This window comes from Anarhichas minor, unplaced genomic scaffold, assembly GCF_050575085.1.
Source record: "Anarhichas minor isolate MPS153535 unplaced genomic scaffold, ASM5057508v1 ptg000025l, whole genome shotgun sequence".
Lineage (NCBI taxonomy): Eukaryota > Metazoa > Chordata > Actinopteri > Perciformes > Anarhichadidae > Anarhichas > Anarhichas minor.
In genome coordinates, this window is record NW_027466471.1 from 1,879,178 (window position 1) to 1,900,497 (window position 21,320).

Here is a 21,320-nt window from a genome sequence, read left to right on the forward strand (position 1 = left end):
ATTGTTTCAAGCTGGCGAGTGTTTGATTCTCTAAAAGGACACAGATTTAGGATGGAGCGCCACCTTCATCCTGAATTCCAACATTGATCTTTTCATTTTAATGTTGACGTTTTGAAACAATTCATGTCGATCTACGGTTTGCTGCGTGCAAACAGCAAATATGAACACAGAGCAAATATAACATTGTCAGATATTGTTGTTTAAATCAATTCACCAACCAGCTTCATGTTTCATGCAAAGGTGAAACACTTCAAATGCTCCACAGCTGCTTTGTGGACTAGCAATACATACAAAGTTGAATATACCAATAAATTCAATACATGCGTATAACACATAGGTATGATTTTGCTGCACACCAAAAAAGTCACCACTTTCAAACTAGCTGACATTTAATAAAGTATTTTCTGTAAGAGGAAGTGTGAGCAACCTGTTAGGTGTGTGTGGCTCACTTGTCATTGAGGGGGACAAATCAGGTGTGTGTAACGTGTTTATAATTTCAGTTCATGTTGTCAATAATGTAGAGTGAATACTCAATTCTGATTGGATGCAGGGTGTCCATTATCAGGGATTAATGCACAATGCGCTGGCTACATTAAATGGAAAAATATCTCTATCTTACTTACAACACTGAGTGCAGCCTTAGTCCTTCAGTGAGTTACACTGCCACCACCGGGAGCCTGCCGGTTTCCATTCGTAGTCCAATTAGTATTGACCAATCACGTTTGAGCAGGTTTTGGTTGAATGCAGGTAAATGGTCTGCGTGGTGAGCAAAAAAAGAGGTGGGGCGCATTGGCTTAAAGGGTCGCAGTAAACACGTGATTAACACTGTGTATTAATACAAAAACATTTGCTTAGGTTCAGGCAACAAAACCACTTAGTCAGGTTTTGGAAAAACGTCATGGTTGGCCTTAAAGTACGTAAAAAACGTAAAAGATAAACAATGTAAGGTCACCTCAAAATAACTCAACATTTTGGGACTTGAACACCGGTCGCCTGGTGTTTATTTAACCCAGCCGCCTCCTTACCACCCTGCATGTTTTGTTTTTTTCCAGTCTTCATATTACGCCTGATGGGTCACACGACGCTACAGAAGGGTGTCTTGTGCGTCGGTATCAGACGCCAAGGGGCGTATCAAAATATTTGACACCCTGGAAATGAGAACGGGCTGTTTTTATGTCCAATGATGAAGGTGCTTTGGAGAAAGCTTTCTCCAAGCATGGAGCATTTAGCAACTAATGAGCCAGACATTCTTCTCAGGAGTTGGTGGAGACCAAAAACAGATATAACAAAAGAGCTAAAAGGAGAGTAAATATCGGCCTTCTGCATTTATACGGTGGACACGAATACAACTCCAAATAAACGGCAGTCTGCTGGACGCTGAAATAGGCAAACTGTTTGCTCACAACAACAACTTGTTATGCTGCCCCCAAGTGGCCAGAAAATCCCTTCACGCTGCTTTAAGTCTTTTCAGCGTAGAGCGGAGCTAACTTGAACTTTGCAAATTGTTCTCCCGCGGTTTGAATCTACAACAATGCATCAGGTTGTCTTGAGTTTTCGGAGTCTTCAGAGTAAGTAAATTAACTTTGTTAGTCTTGTGCCGGCAGTACTCAGCGATGTGTCTCCACAGCACAGAGGTTCAAACAGTGACTGACCCCTGTGCAGTTCCACAATGACAAAAATAACATTATCCACAGCTCAACCTCCCCCCCTGCCCGAGCAGCAGCACTCGCACTTATCGTGGCTCATTAGCATGTCACTAATGACTCACCCACCGAGCCCCGCAGAAGACACATTTTTTTGTTTGCTGGCGAGCCGAGTGGAATTTGCTGACGTGCGTGCCCAATGTTTTCCACCGCTCTCATTACACTTTAAAAATTATTAAAATCATTACATGTAAAAAAGGCGAATCGTTATGCTGCTGCATGCGAAGCGCAGTTCTGTGCTATCTTTACCCCAAGTGTCCAAAATGATTTTGCAAATTGTGGTCGTTAAAGCTGAACTCAACACCTTGTCGTGTAACGGCATCTTTCAGCCGCAGGTTTAGGGCTCCGTCTGTGTTTTACATGCCTCCGTGCAGACGGGGGCCACTCATTTTGTTTTCTGGTTTTTGGCATAATGACTACATCGTTTTGATATTTAGTGCAGTGTGCATGAACACTATATGGCCCAAAGTATATCAGCAGCTCGGCAGAGAAATAGCTTTCCCACTTTGGTGTGGAAGAACTAGACAGAGCGCAGACTTCAACCACCATCCGACAACCTTTGGGGTGAACGCCGACCGTGAGCCAGACCTGGTCAGTGTTGGACCTCGTTGATGTCTCTTGTGTCTCGATTGGAGATGATCCCTGCAGCCAGGTTCCAACATTTTGATGGAAAACCTGTTATACGCAGCACATGGGAATCACATGCTTTAATTGTTATGGTCAGCATTTGCTTTGTTATACTTTAAGTATCAAAATTAATAATTGAGCTGAAACAAGTTGCCACTTAAGAATCAATTACTTCAATTTTGATAATTGATGACCTTTATGGTCATCGAGCCCAACATTTTTTTCTTGTTACGGCCTCTAATATGTGAGATCCCTGGCAATGCTCCGCAGACATGTCCAGGCGTCCAGCATTAAACTTTCCACCGACACGAGGGGAAATCATTTTTGTTGAGGAATGGTAGTGACACCATCCTGGGATGAGCTGCAAACCACTGGAATCTGACTCTCCTCACCTGGCACAAGTCTTTCAATGGATGTCATGGAGGAATGAAAATAGGTGCACAGTGTTGTTTGGCCCAATTAGGAGTTTTCTTTTTTTTATTATTTCTATGTAGATGTAGCAGAATGTAGAATATTGCAGTGTTATTTACATTGTACGTTCTTTTTTTTTTTTAAATAGCATGTAATCATGTGCAGAACTGAGGTAAAATACACAGAGGTTTGGTGGTGGTCGACTTTGAGTGAGAAACACCTTCATGGATTTCGAAAGACATCGTCATTGAATGCATTCTGTGTCGAAGCAATGACAGTTGTCCTTTACTTTGTGAACATTAAAAACTGTAACGTTTAAAAGCGGGCGTGCTGGTTCCACTGCAGGAACAGTAACACACTGAGGTTCAGAAGCTCAGAGTGGTTCCTCACCCGTTTGTGTGCTTTTACTGACATCTGGTGGTCATTTCTTACACTTGCACACTGTCATTGTAACCATTTTAGAAGCTGTGTGGTGGTCTGCTGTAACATGGCTGATATTGTGTTCAACCTGCTGTTTATTAGAAATATAATGATGTGATGATAGAGTTAAACGCCTCATGTGGAGAAAGTAGTTCCAGAGGATTAACATGTTAGGTGTGTTTAACCAATGTAAGACATTCTCTCATAAAATCGCTTGGATTGAGTAGAAATTGAAACATAGATAAAACATACCTTTTCAATCTATCAATGTGAATGTTAATATTTGCAATCCTATCCATCCACATTCTCCAAGTCTTTGTAAGTAGAGAAACAGAGTTAAAGGTTTGAAATGTTGGTGAGGACATTCAATCGTTTGTAAGACAGTTACATTTCCGAAGCGGAGAGTTCAAAGATGTTCAAGTTAGCATGAATGGTATAACCACAACCTGCCATGGATAGTTTCACATACTGACTTTATTTAAAAAAAAAAGTTTTCTTTAGTGTTCCAAAGTGAATCTATTGTAAACAAACTGCACCTCCCATCTGAAGTAAATCATGATTCAGCAATGTCCACCACAATAGCTGTTGGTCCATCCAATGTGGCCTATTTCTACGTACAAACACATGTAACGAGACAAAACACAAAAAGTCAAATGAAGTCCATCAGAAAAGCTGGAAAAAGCTACAGCTCGTCCACAGCCTGTATCAGAGGGCTGTTTCACATTGGTCCGTCTCGGGAGCTTCCTGCTTCCTTGTTCATTACAGTCAGGTTCCTTGGCTTGCGGATGAGGAGGTGGTTGGGCCCTTCGTCAGTGGCTTTGATGACTTTCCAGGCATCGTGGTGCATGAGGCCCTCCAGAGAACAGCCGTTGATGGACAGAACTTCATCGGCAACTTTGATTAACCCGGACAGCTCTGCGGCGCCTCCTGTTGTAGAAGTACAGCGACTCAAGTTAAAGATGCGCCGCCTGATTCCTCTCAGCTCGAAGTAGAAGTCTGATCACGCACACACCCAAGACTAAATAACAAATCATTTTACCAGTACTACCTGTGCCATGACACTATAATCACATGTGTTTAAGGATGACTAAATGAAATGAGTATTGAGCTTTAACATGGACTTTTCTGAGAGACTTATAGAAAACTGGGTCACCTTTAAAGATCCGTTTCACAATGAGAGGCTTGTCTCCGTGGGACGAGGACTTCCCCCCTTCCAGACTGAAACCCAGGCCGGCAGAGGACTTGTGGAGCTCCACCGTTAAAGCACCGTCTGGACCCACATCCACCACTGGAAGGTAAATAATTAAGGTTGATGAGGTTAAACATAATATGGAAACAGTGAAGGAGGGGAGGAACTACTTTACCCTCATGGAGACGTGTGTCACAGAAGCCTTACCTGCTCCAACGCCCGAAGACTTCTTCCTGGCGGAACACGTCCTCTTTGGCCGGCCGGCCGAGTCATGTGTGTCAGAGGGGCCCATTCCACTGTCCTCGTCCCTCCAGATGACTACTAAGGATTGACTGGACAGCCTGGCTTGATGGAGGCAGGAGACCACCTCTCCGTGGGTTTTCCCCCCCAGACTGCTGCCGTTTATGGATAAAATGCAGTCCCCTCTCTGGATTGTGCCCTCGAGGCTCGCTGTCCCTTTGGTGAAGACCCGATGGACCTGAACACAAAGTTAAAGATTATAGTATTAATATAATAATAATAATAATAATAATCTCTATTTGTATAGCACTTTTCATACAAGAAATGCAGCACAAAGTAATTTATAATAATATAATATATATAATATAAAGGACGATAGACAGAATTAACATAAATGGTTGTATGCCTCCACCAACCAGCCATGTTGCAGTTTACATCAATGTCTGTCCAAAATGTCATCACTTCTTCATCTTATGCTATTAGAAATTTGTGTGAAACTTTCATAATCAACATGTGAATTTTTGAGTTATAGGTTACAGTGACCGTATATTAAATATATAAGGGATTTACAGATTTATCGAGAGTGAAGGGAGTAACAGTCAGTTTAAGTAAAACGCATTTTTATTGAGCAGCACAAACATTTTTGCATTCAAAATGACTGAATGTCTTTTTAAGACAAACAGGAATAAAGGTAACTGAGATTAATACAATGAAGTTCTGACTTAGTGGCCATATGACACAGAACAGTGCAAAGTACCTTGTTTTAATGGTACGGAACCAGAGAAAGACCAAGAGAACGAATAGCATATTAACAAAATTAGAATTTCTATATAAACAACAAAATATTGTGAATCAGCATGTGTACAAAGAGGGGCATTCCACAACTACCACGTCAACCGATGAAATTATGATTCATGTGCAGCGCTCTGATGTATTGGTGATCAGAGGATGTGTGCTGCTTCATTGATTACTTTAGATCTTAAGAGGTGTCCCTTCGCTAAGCCCCGCCCCTCGAACGCAGCTTAGACAATGATAGCGTAGCATCGGCATGCTCTGATCAGACAACTCCGTTCCGCTCCAGACTCTCATGCAGTCGTTTCAGATTTTCTTCCTTTTCAGGCTGGTTGTGTGGATTTGGAGCTGGTCGTGGTTAAACGTTGTGTAATAGTGATACTCGTTAGCCGAAGAGGTTGGAAGGAGATATACGTTTCTAAAACGTTACGTTTCTACATAAAAATCAGTGTAGCTAATATTAGCACAGTACGTTAGCATATCATTAACTAGCGTAAGCTACCTGGCTTTAAAGGAACACTGTTGTTCCTTAATTAAATGGTCTTCTGACTTGATCACCAGGTTTAACTAGTTTTCACGGCTGAATCAGTTTGACATCCTGATATATCCTTCAAATGCATATTGTAGATCCTTCTGTCCACTTCTCTCTAAAATCGCTTTGTTGTTTATCCCAAACATGTATAATATTTATTCAGGGAGTGCACTTAGTGACAGTGTGGGCTCCATGGTAACACGGAGTAGCAGTGGAAGGCGGGACTTACGGATGGGTCAAATACGTTCTGTTTTTCGGCTCGGTGTTTGTCGTTACTATTGTTGTATGGATGTCATGTGTTTTTTCATTGAAATATTGTAAATACATCATGTGGACCCCAGGAAGAGTAACTGCTGTGCTGTTACAGTATCTAACGGGGCTCAAAACAAACTAACACACCTCATCAGGATCTTTTATTCAAGACAAACCTGAGCACAGCAGAGACAGAAAGACTCCTCCTACAGTATGAGAACATTCCCGACTTTTTTACCCCCCAGTGGTAGTATCAAAAGAGACGATGGCAGCTTGTACTGCATTGGAGCACACTGTACTTACAGTTATTGCCTTCTGCTCAAGGTCGACTCCACCAGCAACACTAAAGCCAAGCCCCGAGCCTTCCTCTTTGCTCAGGACCACGAGGTGAGTATTACCGTTGACCTGCAGGGAGTTCAGACGCAGAGTCAATGTGACAAACAAATGTATACAGAAAGTAGGACTGACACAGTCTAGTCTACGAAATGTGTAAGTTCTAAAAGTATAGCGTCACCTCTGAGAGGGCCTCGGCCTCCTGAAGCAGGGCCGACACGTACGACTGAAGCGTCGGGGAGGAGAGCAGGGTTTGCAGCTTACGCTGACTGACGGGAGAAGAAGCCAGCTCCTTTAAACTGCAGACAAAAGGAGCCAACATCAAACACAATTTTAATAGAAAGAAACACAAGAAAATAAATGTTCAATCTCTAGTTTTATTGGACAAAATGTCCTCAGGTTTGGCTAATATTGGCCAATTTACCATTATTTCTACAACAATATATTCCTTACAAATGCTAATCATGAAATCAATCAGTGTTGTCTGTATTATTATGGCCCTTGGTCTGTGTTATACATCTGTGTATATTCAACCTCTTCTTTAGATACATGAACATTAATTTTTACTCTGTAAAGTATTATGTACTTTATTGTATATATGAAATCGACGTGTACTTGAACTGTAACTTTGATGCCTTATTGGCCATGTCACCATTTTGAAAGAGATTTCTTATCTCAGTTGGTTTCATCTGGTTAAATCAAATAAATCAAATGATTGAACTCCCCCACCTGATTGCCCAGCCAGGCTGTTGTCCGTGGGGTTCTGGGGTTCCCCGAGGAGTCTCTTCAGTGGATCCAACATCACCTCCGCTGTCCCTGTTCACATCAGCTTTTGTCAGGGTTGCAGAAGGTGGAAAGCTCTTAGTCGCTGTAGCTTTCTCGAGTATGGTGGCATGGCTGCCAGGCTCAGTTGTATCCGCGGTCGTACCATGGTCTCTGGTAAAGTCCTCGGTGCATAGTTTTTCCAATTCAGGCATGCTGAGAGCCCTGAGCTGCCGCAACCTGCTGCGGGCAAGTTTGTCGTGTTTCTTGCGCAGCACCTGAGGGGTCTGTGGTGCCGTCCAATCTGGAGCTTTGAGACCGTGAGACTCGGGACCGCCTTCCATCGGGGGAGCTGCGTTGTAGCTCGAACGTGGGAGCTCAAGGTTGATCAGTGTAATGCTGGATGGAGATTTACTGAGGAGAGGTGAGCAGGGCACGGTGGGGATCAGATTCTCCACATAAGAACTAAAACTCCTTTGCCGTGCCCGGCAGTCGATAGAATTGACCAAGCCCATGTAACCGGCGATCCTTTGGTTAAGCGAGGCTCTATACGCCAGAGCGTAAGACTGAATGTCACTGCTTTTAGCCACCGGCTTGTCAAAGTTAGCCAGGTTTTCAAAGGACTTTATCTTGTGTCGGACAGAGAAAGGATTGTAGCCTGCTGACAAGGAGGTGTCTATGGTGAGGCTTCGCCTTTCCATCGTCTTTATGTACAGTCTGGACGTGCTGGACTTTAGGGTCTCACTTGTCTCTACAATAGTGCTGGGTTTTGAGCCATTACTTGTGGTTGAATCAGTTTCTTTAGCAGAACCCAGAGAATTAAACACTGTGTTACTGACCGTGACATTTGTTTTTTCTACCGTGGAGTTGGCAGGAGACAGCATGGGGGCTAATCCTGAATCTGTGCCTCTTTGAGTGGGTTTAGATTCTTCTGAATTCACGGTTTCTTTGTGTGCCATAACTGGTGGTGAAGAACCAGAAAAGGAAGACAGTCGAACTTCTATAAATGTTCTCTGAGTGGCAGTGGTGTGGGATTGGCTCTGTGATTTGGCTGGCGCTTTGGAGCTTAAATGGATCTCTTTGGCCAGTTGCACTGTTTGTGATGTGCTACCTGAAGGCCCGTGCTCAGCTGTAGCTTGCAGTCTGTCACTTACTTTGGGCCAATCAAGGCATTGGGTATTGGTCTTCAAAGAGCTGGACGTGGTTGCCGTTGATATGGATTTTGGTGACTGGTTCAAGGAAGCCTTGGTGTTTAAGGATACTGGACTTTCCCTACCGGTCAGCTCCTCCTTTGGTTTGTTTTTACTCTTAATACTAAGGCCCTTCAATTTGGGAGCATTAGTGTTTGGTCTGATTTGAGATTCAATCTGGAGTTTGAAGTTACTACTCCACACGGGACAGTCTATACTATCAAGAAGTTTTAGTCCAGAGTTCTTCTTAAGCACGGAGATAGCATGGGGGTTTAAATTAGTTCTATACTCCAAGGCTTTTTCTTTGCTCGTCATTGACGCTGACACTCTCGTATCCGATCGGCCGATGCTTGAACCTGCGGTCTCTGACTCCATTGAAGGTAAATGGGGAGTTTGTGTATTCAAGTGCTTCAATAATGCTGAGGTCAGCGAGGCATCTGCATGCAAATTTGTAGTAGTAGTACCCTTAGTGGCACTGTGTGTATCTGGTGGATAGGGGCTGCTGCAAGTGCTTTGGGGACTGAATGTCACACATGCTTTAACTTTGTCAGAGGGTTCGATGGCTCTATCAGTGTGGCACTGTAAAGAATTCCCAGGTATTGTACTGTTGGAAGATTGGCATGGCTGCACTGGAGAGGAGACCCCTAATAAATGAGATAGCTGCAAGTGTTGGGTTGTTGTAACAGAGTCTTCATTGTTTGTCAGTAAGACATCAGCAGAGCGCTGCGAGGTCTGGTCAAGGTTTGTGTTTTGACTGCTGGCATGCTGAAAAGATGGGGACTCATTCGGTGACTGGCTTAAATGAGAGATTTCACCAGCAGCAGGTTGCTTGGCATCACACAAACAGAACTCCACCTCCTCCTCATCTGACGGCTCATGAAAACTACCACCACTGCCGGCCATCGTATTGACCATTACTCTGCTGTCAGTGGAGGAGTTACTGTTTGAATCACTGTCATCTCCTATGGGGTACATAGATTTAGAACCAGCATCAGGCCTTTGGGGATGTGATCCATTGAAAACAGCAGAGCTGTTTGTCTCCATAGTGGGCATGGCACCTTTTTCATTTCCTGCATCCGAGATGAAACAGTCCAGGGGATCAGACTGTATTGGAACCTGAAGGCAAGCTTTCTCACACTGGGTTACTCTATGCTGGCTTGAATGGCAGGATACAGGCTCATTAGACAATGTTTTGTAGGGGGATTTATTGTGTGTATTTGTAACACTGCAGAGGCTTACTTCTGATAAAATATCATCTATATTGGTGATGGGTAATTGAAAGTCTGTTTGGGTTGTGTGGTTGAAATTTCTCGAATTTGCACCTATTACTTGTCCTTCATCAGATGTGCCCTGAACAGATCTGGGTGGGTTCAGTGTAGTGGCTCCGTCACTGCTCCCTGATGACATTATCAAACTGGACAGTCGATCTACAGCTGGGACCAAAAATAAAAGGTAAGCTGTTTAGTTAGGACTGAATGAGAAGCGCTGAGTTCATCATTTGAAGTAACGAAGGTTAGGATTTTGTAACCCTAGTTCTATCAGCACAGGCAGAGCCCTCTACCGGACTCTATGGGTAATACTCTACTCCAATCACAAATAAGCATTTGTCTACTCTAAATTTGCATACGTGTAACTAGTTAATCAGGACATGCCTATTCGAATATGTGCGGACCCCCCAGTACAACAGGCTGACTGGCTACGGGTTATTTGCCGCAGCCCACCTACTTCTTTATAACCCAGGCTGCAACAGCAGAGAAGTAGGGGGCCAGAGTCAACCCAGGTAGTCCGCAAATGAAGTGAGGCATGGCCTAAGCCTACAGGGGTCATAATACAAGCAGTACACACCCTGCACATACCACTCCCTGGTCCATCAGAAAGGAGCGTAGCTGTCTCATGCCAGTGGGCAAATCGCCGTTCGCTGAAGAGAAAAAGGATGGCACACAGCGTTGTGTGCTGCTTTATACCGTGGGGTTCACATATTCGGTGAGGCATGTGCTGATTGGCCAGCTTATGCCCAGTGGGGGAGAATATTACTCACAGAGTCCAGTAGAGGGCGGAGCCTGTGCGAATTAGAATATATGAAGGTTTTGTCAAAATGGTAAATGGAAAAGCGCTATACACTTGGCCTCTCATTCACCCTTTCACACACACAGCCGGGCTACAAAAAGACACACTCCCTAAAAACTAACAATGTTCTTTTATCTTGCAACACAGTGAGGTTAAATAATGAAATAAAATAACTTAAGAAGAATGTCCAGGCTGATAGTTTTGTCCATCTGGATGTCTTCTGGTGTTGTGTGAGAGCAAGTCTTTCACTGCAATATGCAGAGCATTTAGAATCCCCAAAACACTCTTTTTTCTATACTAGTTACATAGTTGTGTTTCAACTCCAGGTTAGTCAGGAAAAATGTATTTTAATTTGAACTTCATTATGATGAATCAGTTCACCAAAGTCTCGGAACAGGCCATAAGGTCTGTGAGGTACCTTGATAATAAAGAGGCAAACTTAAAACGTCTGAAACGTAAGCAACAGAAGGGTCAGAGAGAGGCCTGATTTCAATTTTTTTAAATTCCAAACAGATTAATATTTCTGAAAAAGAAAAATAACAAAATTCACCGGTAGAAATACCTCAAGTAGAATGACAGCTTTGGCATAACAGATTTCTTTCCTTAGAATCTGAGACTTATTATAACAAAGAAAAGTTATTGAAATTATTATGTAATTGAAATTGTCATTCTAAACAATACCTGATGGGTCATTGAACTATCCAATTACAGGCCTGCAAGCATATTGTAGAACACAGACACTACATACTCCACATTGCATCAGAGGCGTTAGATTATGTCAGTGTTACGTGTTGTGTTTTCTCCCCTCCGGCCCTTCCTTTTTTTTCTCTCTCTCTCAGTTCTCCTAACAGATCAATTGGGTGATTGGATTCCACCTGTGGGGGCCAGTTGTCCTGATTGGTGATTGGCACCAGCGGCAGGCTGGCCAATCGGTGGAGGGAGAGCCACAGATAAAAGGCAGGAAGCCTCGGCGTTCGGGGGGGGACTTCATTTCACACTGTTTATGTCAATCCTGAGAAATGAACGTGTTAGTATTTGTGGTGAGAGGTTGCGGACAGTAGGTGAGTCTGGGGTACCCTGTACATTGGCACACACGTAGGATTTTCTGTGTCTAGATACACTAGGTTTATTGGTCGGTGCCTCATCTGTATTTGGGTTTTGGTCAAGCACATTTAGATGAGTTAGTAAGCCATTTTGTTTGTTGATTTCAGAGGTTAGTTAGTTAGGCCAAGTTCTGTTATCTTTGTTTCAATTGTTTGGCACGACCACACCTGTCCCATCCTCTCCCAAATCTTGTGTTGAGACTCGCTCATCTTTCACTGTCAGTGAGCACAATAAATGTTGTTTATGGTATACGAGCTAGTTGGTTTTCATTTGTGTTAGTCCCTAAATCCTTCCCCTGGACAACAGAGAAGGGACGTAACATAATTGGGGGCTTGTCCGGGATCTTTCCGTGGAAAATTATTAAATTAAGCTGGAAGTGATGTCATGGTAGTTAGAGAATAGAATAACCATGAGTTTTGATTTACAGGACTTTATATTAAGTCCAAACTTTGAAAAGATTAAATCATGCCGCAAGGATGATTTATTGTGTATAGCAGCCCACTATGAAATTTCAGTAAAAAAATACCATGTTAAGAGAGAAATCAGAAATAAGGTATTGGAAGGACTAATGGAGTCAAAAGTACTAGTGGGTCCTACAAGTAGTGTTTCTGGACAGGATGAATTTTCTGTTCCAGATAAAGTAGCACCTGCTACACCTCCGGGGGAAACGGTTGAACCTAAGGCTCCTCCTGCAACTTTGCCTCGGTTTGATCCTTTTTCCCCAGAATTCCGTGGATCCAGCGAGAATGCCAAGTTGAGGGTACGCCTAGCCCGTCTTCAGCTAGAGGCACAGGAGAAGGAGATGGTGCGTAAGGCTGACCATGATCTTCAGGTACGCAGGCTCGAAATAGAGGCTGAAAAAGAAGTCAAGTTACGGAAGCTTGACATAGAGGCCATGAGAATCTCTGCTGGACAAAAATTAACAGCAAATTCTGCACCTTCCCAGACAGTCCTTCACAAACCAGGGTTTGATGTTAGCAAGAACATTGCCTTAGTGCCAACTTTTCGGGAGTCAGAGGTTGACTCCTACTTTAATGCATTCGAAAAAATTGCTACTGCACTAGTCTGGCCTAAGGACATGTGGCCAATTCTACTTCAATGTAAGCTGGTAGGTAAAGCACAGGAGGTAGTGTCCTCTCTGTCCTTAGAAGAAAGCTTGCAATATGATTTACTCAAAGAATCAATATTGCGTGCCTATGAGCTTGTGCCAGAGGCCTATCGACAGAAGTTTAGAAACCATAAAAAATCTGGTGAACAAACTTTTGTTGAGTTTGCAAGGGAAAAGGGAGTTCTTTGATAAGTGGTGTGCCGCCAATGAGGTAAAGAATAGTTTTGAGTCTCTTCGTCAGTTAATGCTGTTGGAAGATTTCAAGGGTGCTTTACCAGAGAGACTGGTGATATATTTGAATGAACAAAAGGTGACTTCACTGTCGAAAGCAGCTGTCTTGGCTGATGAGTTTGTCCTCACTCATAAAAATGTGTTTGTCTTCCTTCCGCCCAGACAGAGTTTCAGTACCACACCCCATGCGACCTGGTTTTGGCCACCCTCCTTTTAACAAGGCTAGGGGACCACCGTCACCACCTCGAGGGGATCGTGAATGCTTTTATTGTCATAAGAAGGGTCACATCGTTGCTGATTGCCTTTCTCTGAAACGTAAGCAACAGTTTCCGCCAACCTTACAACATCCAAAAGGCATGGGACTGATTACAAGAGTGACACTACCAAGGTTGGAACTGTCACAGTCTAAAGAGAATGAACCTGATGACTGTTTCAAACCCTCATATCAGAGGGATTTGTTTCGTTTAGTGGGGATCCAAAAGATCAGCAGCCAGTAAAGATATTGAGAGACACAGGAGGCTCCCAGTCTATTGTTCGAGAAGGCATCTTACCTCTGTCGTCTAAATCGTCGTGTAACTCAAGTGCAGTTGTTCAAGGTGTTGGAATGAGTTTCATACCTGCGCCTTTGCACAATATTAATGTTCAGTCTCCCTTAGTCAGTGGATTCTTTGAAGTTGCAGTTCTACCTGCCTTGCCCATTAAAGGTATCGATTTCATTCTAGGAAATGACCTAGCAGGGGGCCAAGTTATGCCAGTCCCTGTGGTGCTAGACAGCCCTGATTTAAGCTCTGACTCTGACAAGATGGCACAAGTGCTTCCTGACGCCTTTCCTGCTTGTGTGACTACACGGGCCCAGACAAAGAAATATGGCTTAGACTTGTCTGACACTTTTCTGGTCACAGAACAGTTACCCGAGGTAGTTATGACTAAGGCCAAACATCAGCCTGAGGTCCAACATGCTGACACTGGGTCTTCTCACACCAGTAAGAAAGGGTAAAACTGCCAGCCACCAGGGAAGAGTTCATAGCGGCACAAAAAGCAGACCTCACTATTGAAAAATGTCATTCATCCGTTCTTAGCCCAGAAGAAGCCAAGAAAAAGAAAATGGCCTACTTTCTTGATGATGGCCTGTTAATGCGTCGCTGGACTAGTGGTATCTCAGAGGATATGGATTGGGGTGAGATTTACCAGGTTGTTGTACCTACAGTCTATCGTTCTCAGGTACTGTCATTAGCTCATGACCACCCATGGTCAGGACACATGGGGATCACTAAAACTTATGAAAGAGTCCTCCGGCATTTCTTTTGGCCAGGACTCAAGACTGATGTTGTTAGTCATTGTCTTACTTGTCATGTGTGTCAAGTTGTTGGAAAACCGAATCAAGTGATTCCTCCAGCTCCTCTCTGTCCCATTCCAGTAATGGGTGAACCATTTGAGAGGGTGATTGTCGATTGTGTTGGGCCATTGCCAAAGACCAGATCTGGGAATCAGTTCCTACTAACTGTCATGTGTGCTTCCACTAGGTTCCCAGAAGCCATTTCGCTACGAAGGATCACAGCTCCAGTTATCACCAAGGCTCTGGTAAAGTTCTTTACATTGTTTGGTCTGCCAAAAGTGGTTCAAACAGATCAAGGTACCAATTTCAAGTCAAGAGTCTTTACCCAAGCACTTAGAACATTGGATGTTAAACATGTAACATCTAGTCCTTACCATCCAGAAAGCCAGGGGGCACTGGAGAGATTTCACCAGACCATGAAATCAATGTTACGCAAACATTGTCATGAGTCAGAGCGGGATTGGGATGACGGTGTCCCACTAGTTATGTTTGCTGCCCGTGAGGCAGTACAGGAGTCCCTAGGTTTCAGTCCTGCTGAACTGGTCTTTGGACATGAAGTTAGGAGTCCTTTGAAGGTTCTTAAAGAGCAACTGGTCATACCAGAGAAGAGGGTCAGAAGTATCCCAGAGTACGTCAGCAAGCTCAAAGATCGCCTCCAACTAGCCTGCTCATTGGCTAGAGATGCCCTGACCTCTTCCCAGGCAGGGATGAAGAAGCGGTATGACCAGCGAGCAGTCGCACATTTGTTTCAGCCAGGTGACAGAGTATTGATTCTTTTGCCTGTACCTGGTTCTGCACTTTCTGCCAAGTTTTCCGGTCCTTATGTTGTAGAAAAGAAGCTAAGTGAAACAAACTACGTAATCCAAACTCCGGACCGCAGGCGACGCACCAGAGTGTGTCACGTGAATATGATGAAGCAGTACCACCTCCGAGAAGGTCAACAAGGGTCATCCAAAGTTCATGAGTTAAAGACTGAAGTCTCACCTATGGCATCCATTTCAAAGGTGAGCACTCCTGATAATGGTGATGAAGATGGGTTGGTGATGCGTAATGCTACACCACAGGGGGCAAGGCTAAGTAATACTGAGGTATTGTCCAACTTGCCCCACTACTTGTCTCATCTCCCTGATGACCAGAGAGCAGATGTCATGGAACTTATTAATGACTTTCCGTGTCTGTTCAATGACATTCCCTCCCAAACTTCTGTCATAACTCACGACGTTGTCTTGACTAGCCCTATGCCGATCAAGCAGCATGCCTATCGGGTAAATCCGGTTAAGAGGGAAGTCATGAAGAGGGAGGTTGACTATCTAATACAGAATGGATTTGCAGTACCCAGTTCCAGTCCATGGAGTTCTCCCTGTCTCCTGGATACCAAGTCTGATGGTAGTCCAAGATTTTGAACTGACTTTCGCAAAGTAAATGCTGTAACTGTTCCTGATGCACATCCATTACCTCTAATTGATGACTGCATTGATGAGATTGGTCCTGCAACCTATGTGAGCAAACTTGACATGTTGAAAGGGTATTGGCAAGTTCCTTTAACCCCACATGCTTCTCAAGTTTCAGCTTTTGTGACACCTGATAATTTCTTACAGTATACCGTCATGCCATTTGGTATGTGTAATGCTCCTGCTACTTTCCAAAGGCTAGTAAATGCAGTACTGGGAGACGTTCCACGCTGCCGAGCATATCTTGACGACATTGTAGTCTATTCTGATGACTGGGTTGGTCACATGGATACATTGAGGGAGGTTTTCAAGCGTCTTTCTACTGCATCCCTAACACTCAATCTTGCCAAATGTGAGTTTGGAAAAGGAACTGTTCTCTATCTTGGTCAGCAGGTTGGTCAAGGACAGGTTCGTCCTGCGGAGGCCAAGATCGCAGCCATTGCGACATTTCCTGCACCAACCACCAGGAGAGAGCTGCACCGTTTCCTTGGGATGGCAGGATATTATAGACGGTTCTGCAAAAACTTCTCCTCTGTAGCAGCTCCACTGACTGATTTAACCAGTCCCGCAAAGCCCTTTGTGTGGTCTAGTGAGTGCAATCAGTCTTTTGAAAGTCTTAAGAGTATAATGTGTTGCACTCCTGTCCTGGCCGCCCCAGATTTCTCCTCGCCTTTCAAACTGGAAGTTGATGCCAGTGCGGTTGGAGCTGGGGCAGTTCTTCTGCAAGAAGATGACCAGGGCATCGATCATCCTGTGAGTTACTTCTCCCGGAAGTTCAACACACATCAACTTAGATATTCCACAATAGAGAAGGAAGCTCTAGCAATGTTGTTCGCCCTACAACATTTTGAGGTTTACATTGGGTCAAGTGTTAAACCTATTAAAGTTTTCACCGATCATAACCCACTTGTGTTCATCTCCAGAATGTATAACCACAACCAGCGTCTTATGCGTTGGTCTCTAATCATACAAAACTACAATCTGGAAATCATTCATAAAAGGGGGTCTGAAAATGTTCTTGCGGATGCTTTGTCGCGTGCGCTGTAGAATCAAACATTATGTTTGAGCTTATATGGGTGGGGGTGTTACGTGTTGTGTTTTCTCCCCTCCTGCCCTTCCTTTTTTTTCTCTCTCTCTCAGTTCTCCTAACAGATCAATTGGGTGATTGGATTCCACCTGTGGGGGCCAGTTGTCCTGATTGGTGATTGGCACCAGCGGCAGGCTGGCCAATCGGTGGAGGGAGAGCCACAGATAAAAGGCAGGAAGCCTCGGCGTTCGGGGGGACTTCATTTCACACTGTTTATGTCAATCCTGAGAAATGAACGTGTTAGTATTTGTGGTGAGAGGTTGCGGACAGTAGGTGAGTCTGGGGTACCCTGTACATTGGCACACACGTAGGATTTTCTGTGTCTAGATACACTAGGTTTATTGGTCGGTGCCTCATCTGTATTTGGGTTTTGGTCAAGCACATTTAGTTGAGTTAGTAAGCCATTTTGTTTGTTGATTTCAGAGGTTAGTTAGTTAGGCCAAGTTCTGTTATCTTTGTTTCAATTGTTTGGCACGACCACACCTGTCCCATCCTCTCCCAAATCTTGTGTTGAGACTCGCTCATCTTTCACTGTCAGTGAGCACAATAAATGTTGTTTATGGTATACGAGTTAGTTGGTTTTCATTTGTGTTATTTTGTGTTAGTCCCTAAATCCTTCCCCTGGACAACAGAGAAGGGACATAACAGTCAGCAAAGACTAAAAGTCGTTGTGTGAATGTCTATGGTTGGGTAGACAGAAATGTATTAATTGATTAATTCAGAAAATGTAGGTACTAGAGATGTTCAGATACCATTTTTTCATTGCTTATACCGATTCCGATGCAGAGTACCGATCCAATAACAGTATATATACATATAAATATACACAGACATATATATATATATACATTTGAACCAATGTATACTACTAAACCTGTATGGCTGAATGAATGAATGCCATAGAACTTTCTTGTATAATCTAGAATATTGCCAGATTGTTGACACTCTGCTACCTTTGAGCTAACATTACACTCTCAGCCAGCATCTGCCCGATCGGTACTGCGCACAATCATCATCATGGATTTGTGACGCAGCTGTAGTTTTTTCTGAGGCTGATGATGGAAGTAGCTAACGAGTGAGTCATCTCGTTTCTTTCTCATCTCTGTTGAGAGTTGCACATCTGCAGTACCGATTGGGGAGGATTTATGCATCGAGTAGTGTTCCCATGGCGCGTAGATGAGTTGATAAATGTTATAGAACGTGATATTGGATCGGTGCCCTATCCAGCATTTTAGGCTCTATCGGAGGCATTTCCCATTCTGGTCTCGGTATCAGAACAACTTTAGAGACATTGCTGTGGTTGTTGCAGGGTGTCACATGAGCATTTATTCTGTTGCCGTCTCTTATATAACAGATCAAGATTGGGGAAGATGTAAAGAGGACTAAAGGAATCATCTGTTCACCACCTAGAGAATTAAACATTTACAGATGTCAGGGGATTGATTTTTGTTTCTTTTATCAAATAAATCGGTAATTGAATCCCTAATACATTGAATGCAACCCTTCAACGGCAATCCGATGTCCGAATCCGAAAATATACAAAAAGATTGTGATCTAATAAAAAGCACCCCCCCTCTGAAGTAATTTGGTAATAAAACTCTTTTGGTGACCAAGAAACAGTGATCCACAGCAATGTCTATGCTAAACTAAGATTAACATTACTGTACTATACAAGTCTCATTTGTCAATTCAGGCATTCAGGGAGTTAGGCTACAGGGTAAATATAGCACTGCTAAAAGGTCAAATATACTGTATGAGATAGTCACCGTGGATAGAAAGCCAGATGCTTGCAGGTTGCTTTGGGGAAGTAAGTGAGGGAGGGTTGATCCTACAGCTTAAGTCGGCATAAAAGGGACAGAAATGGTGCTCTATTTAAAGGCAAACTGAGAGGCATTCTGGTACTACTGCTCGTAAACACTAATTTGAAGAAGCGTAATACACATATAATACATATATAATATACACCACCACATCAGGTGAGCGAAAGAGTAAGAAAAGATTGAAATTAAAATCCATCTTTTAGCTAGAACGCTTGGACTTAAGGGTCGATCCCACTTTCATTGATAAAGTCATGAGTTTAAAGGCTGAGCAGATGCCAAAACAATGCACAGGGGTTAACATTACTATGTGGTAAGATTTTACAAAGACATCACAGTTTCTTTCCTCAAAAAGATCGCAAAGTTAACAGTAGAATTGTACTAGAATATGGCCGATGTCATAAAAGATCCTAAAGGGAAATTCCGGTATATTTCAACCTGGTGGACGAGCTGAATGAGCCTCCTACAGCTTTTCAAATATACACAATTTTTACGGGAAATATTTCAAACGCTTGTCTTTGAGTCCGACTGAAAGCAGCACTACGGTGAACTCCACAGGGATCAGCATCCGGGTTAATGTAGATCCTTATGCAGTTATCCCACGTGGTTATTCTGAGATGCTACTTCCTGTGTTTACTTTCTCTCGGACTAAGAGACGAGCGTTGATTCATGTAAAATCATGGGTTGTTTTTTTGGAAAGTTCTAATTTCCCAGAATCTCGCCGGATTCACTCTCATTGGGAAATATGCCGGGTTGAATTATTCCAGAATCTTATACAGTTATGTTTGGTGTGTGCGGTCACTACTGATTGGCTGAAGAAGTGCATTCCTGGACAACATCACATTGCCAAACTTAAGCCAGATTCAACAGATTGAACATTTTTTGATGGACTTTCCCACGTTTCTTACCTCTGTCTCTGCATCAGCAACCCTGCTACTTAAAAAAACTAAATGTGGAGTCCTGAGGTGAAAGCACAACAGTAGCACACTGACGCTGGATGACCTATAATCTCCAGAAAAAAGTGATCCTAAAAACGAGGTCTTACCTGAAACCGGTCTCTTAATTTCCAAGGCCAGTGTAATGGGAAGGCTGTGCATGAGCTCACAGATTTCCTGGTAAGTAGAGGAGCGCACCGACGTTTCCCCAATTTTGACAATCTCATCTCCAGGACACAGGTTTCCCGTTGTTTCCTGGGTGCACGATTAAGCAAAAGAGATCAAACTCAGCTTGGCAAAAAAAAATACGATTATATGTCAAATTATTTGGAATAATCTTGAAATAATTCAAACAGCGAAGTTTTGGCGTAAAGCCGGCAGTATCCATTCACTAATATTGGAGCGGTATGAAGATTAGACCAGTCACACTTACCCTTTCTGCTGCACCTCCAGGCTTTAGCCCAACGACGACGACTTTCAGAGGGGATGACATGATCTCCAGGTCGAGGCCGAACGACTCGTCCTCGCTTCTCCACAGCGTCACGGCGTCGATGGTGCAGACACCCACAAGCTCACTGGCATCTCCCTTTTTGCAGAGCTGATGGGGTACCGAGCCACCGGCGATCTTGGGGTTTCTTCCACACTGGGTGGCTTGGGAAGGGGGCTGGGACGGGCCCAAGACTGGAGAGGACTCATCCGCTTTGGACTTCTGCTGCTGGGGCAGGTTTGGCGCTTCGATGCTCATCATACTTTTGACCCGCGTCACTGCTTTATGCTCGAGCTTCGGCGAGCGCTTCGACTCCAACTGTCCATCCTCTGGATTTGTGTAGTTATCACTATTAATGGCCAAATTGCTGGGCCCGGAGCCCAAACCGCTTGCCCCCCCTGCTTTGCAGATGGCCATGAGGGGCGACTCGGAAGCCGGTGACTCTGACTTATTGGCAATACCTTCCTCACACTGTGAGAAACTACCACAGAGTGGTGCTTTCCCATCATGGCTTCCGCACCTCTGCAAATCCCCATCTTCACTGTTTCCATTTATATCCAACAACGATGTAGCACTCACAACTGCTGAATCACATTTGGGAATTTCGGATGCTTGGGCACCGCTGAAGTTAACAGAGTCCGGTTTTGTTGGCCTGCGGAGGAGCCCGGTGTTCCTGGCGTGGTCGTCCTCCTCGTCGCTGAGCTCGTCCTCAAAGCACATCAGCCGTCGCTGGCGGAGAAGCGGGCTTCGCACGGAGGCGGGGCTAGAGACGGCGACGGGCTGGCAGACTGCCTCCACGCGGGGATTGGGGGGAACGGGGGTCTTGTCTTGTGAAGCGTTGAGCACGGGGCCACTCTCCACTTCTGTTAGAGAAGGGGTGAATGCTGAGAATAAGTCATTTTCGTTGCCAAATAAAAACAGACAAAGATGAAGATCTGGTGATGGTGTCACAATGCATTAAACCTTTTTTTTTTACACTATGGGCTGTCTCCCGGATGGGGTTTGAATTAAACCAAGAGTTGGCCTTAATCTAGAGCAGCTAATCCTGCCTCAAAATTGCCTTTCTGAAACAGTCAATTTTGAGCTGCCCCATTAAAAAGTTGACAATCGTGACCGAAACATCGTGAAATATTTGGTCATCGATCACTGGCGCTGTGAGACGCGTCCACTGACGACCGATTCAGAGCTTTGGAGTCAAAAACCAAGTCTGCGAGACAATTCTGTTAAAAAGGACTATATTTAAATG

At 43.9% G+C, this 21,320-nt stretch overlaps 1 protein-coding gene across 1 annotated transcript in view; it reads right to left on the reverse strand.

The window, feature by feature from the left end:
• Positions 1-3,710: 3,710 nt before the first annotated feature.
• The window catches only part of pdzd2 (PDZ domain containing 2), a 46,753-nt gene continuing 29,143 nt past the window's right edge, over positions 3,711-21,320 (reverse strand). Inside the window, exons 18-26 of the mRNA XM_076099598.1 lie at positions 20,021-20,937; positions 19,698-19,842; positions 9,185-9,884; positions 7,229-9,088; positions 6,681-6,798; positions 6,470-6,571; positions 4,558-4,828; positions 4,315-4,449; positions 3,711-4,088 (exon numbers count right to left, since the gene is read on the reverse strand). Coding sequence (XP_075955713.1) covers positions 3,880-4,088; positions 4,315-4,449; positions 4,558-4,828; positions 6,470-6,571; positions 6,681-6,798; positions 7,229-9,088; positions 9,185-9,884; positions 19,698-19,842; positions 20,021-20,937 — 4,457 coding nt within the window. The 3' untranslated portion in view covers positions 3,711-3,879. The remainder of the gene's footprint in view (positions 4,089-4,314; positions 4,450-4,557; positions 4,829-6,469; positions 6,572-6,680; positions 6,799-7,228; positions 9,089-9,184; positions 9,885-19,697; positions 19,843-20,020; positions 20,938-21,320) is intronic.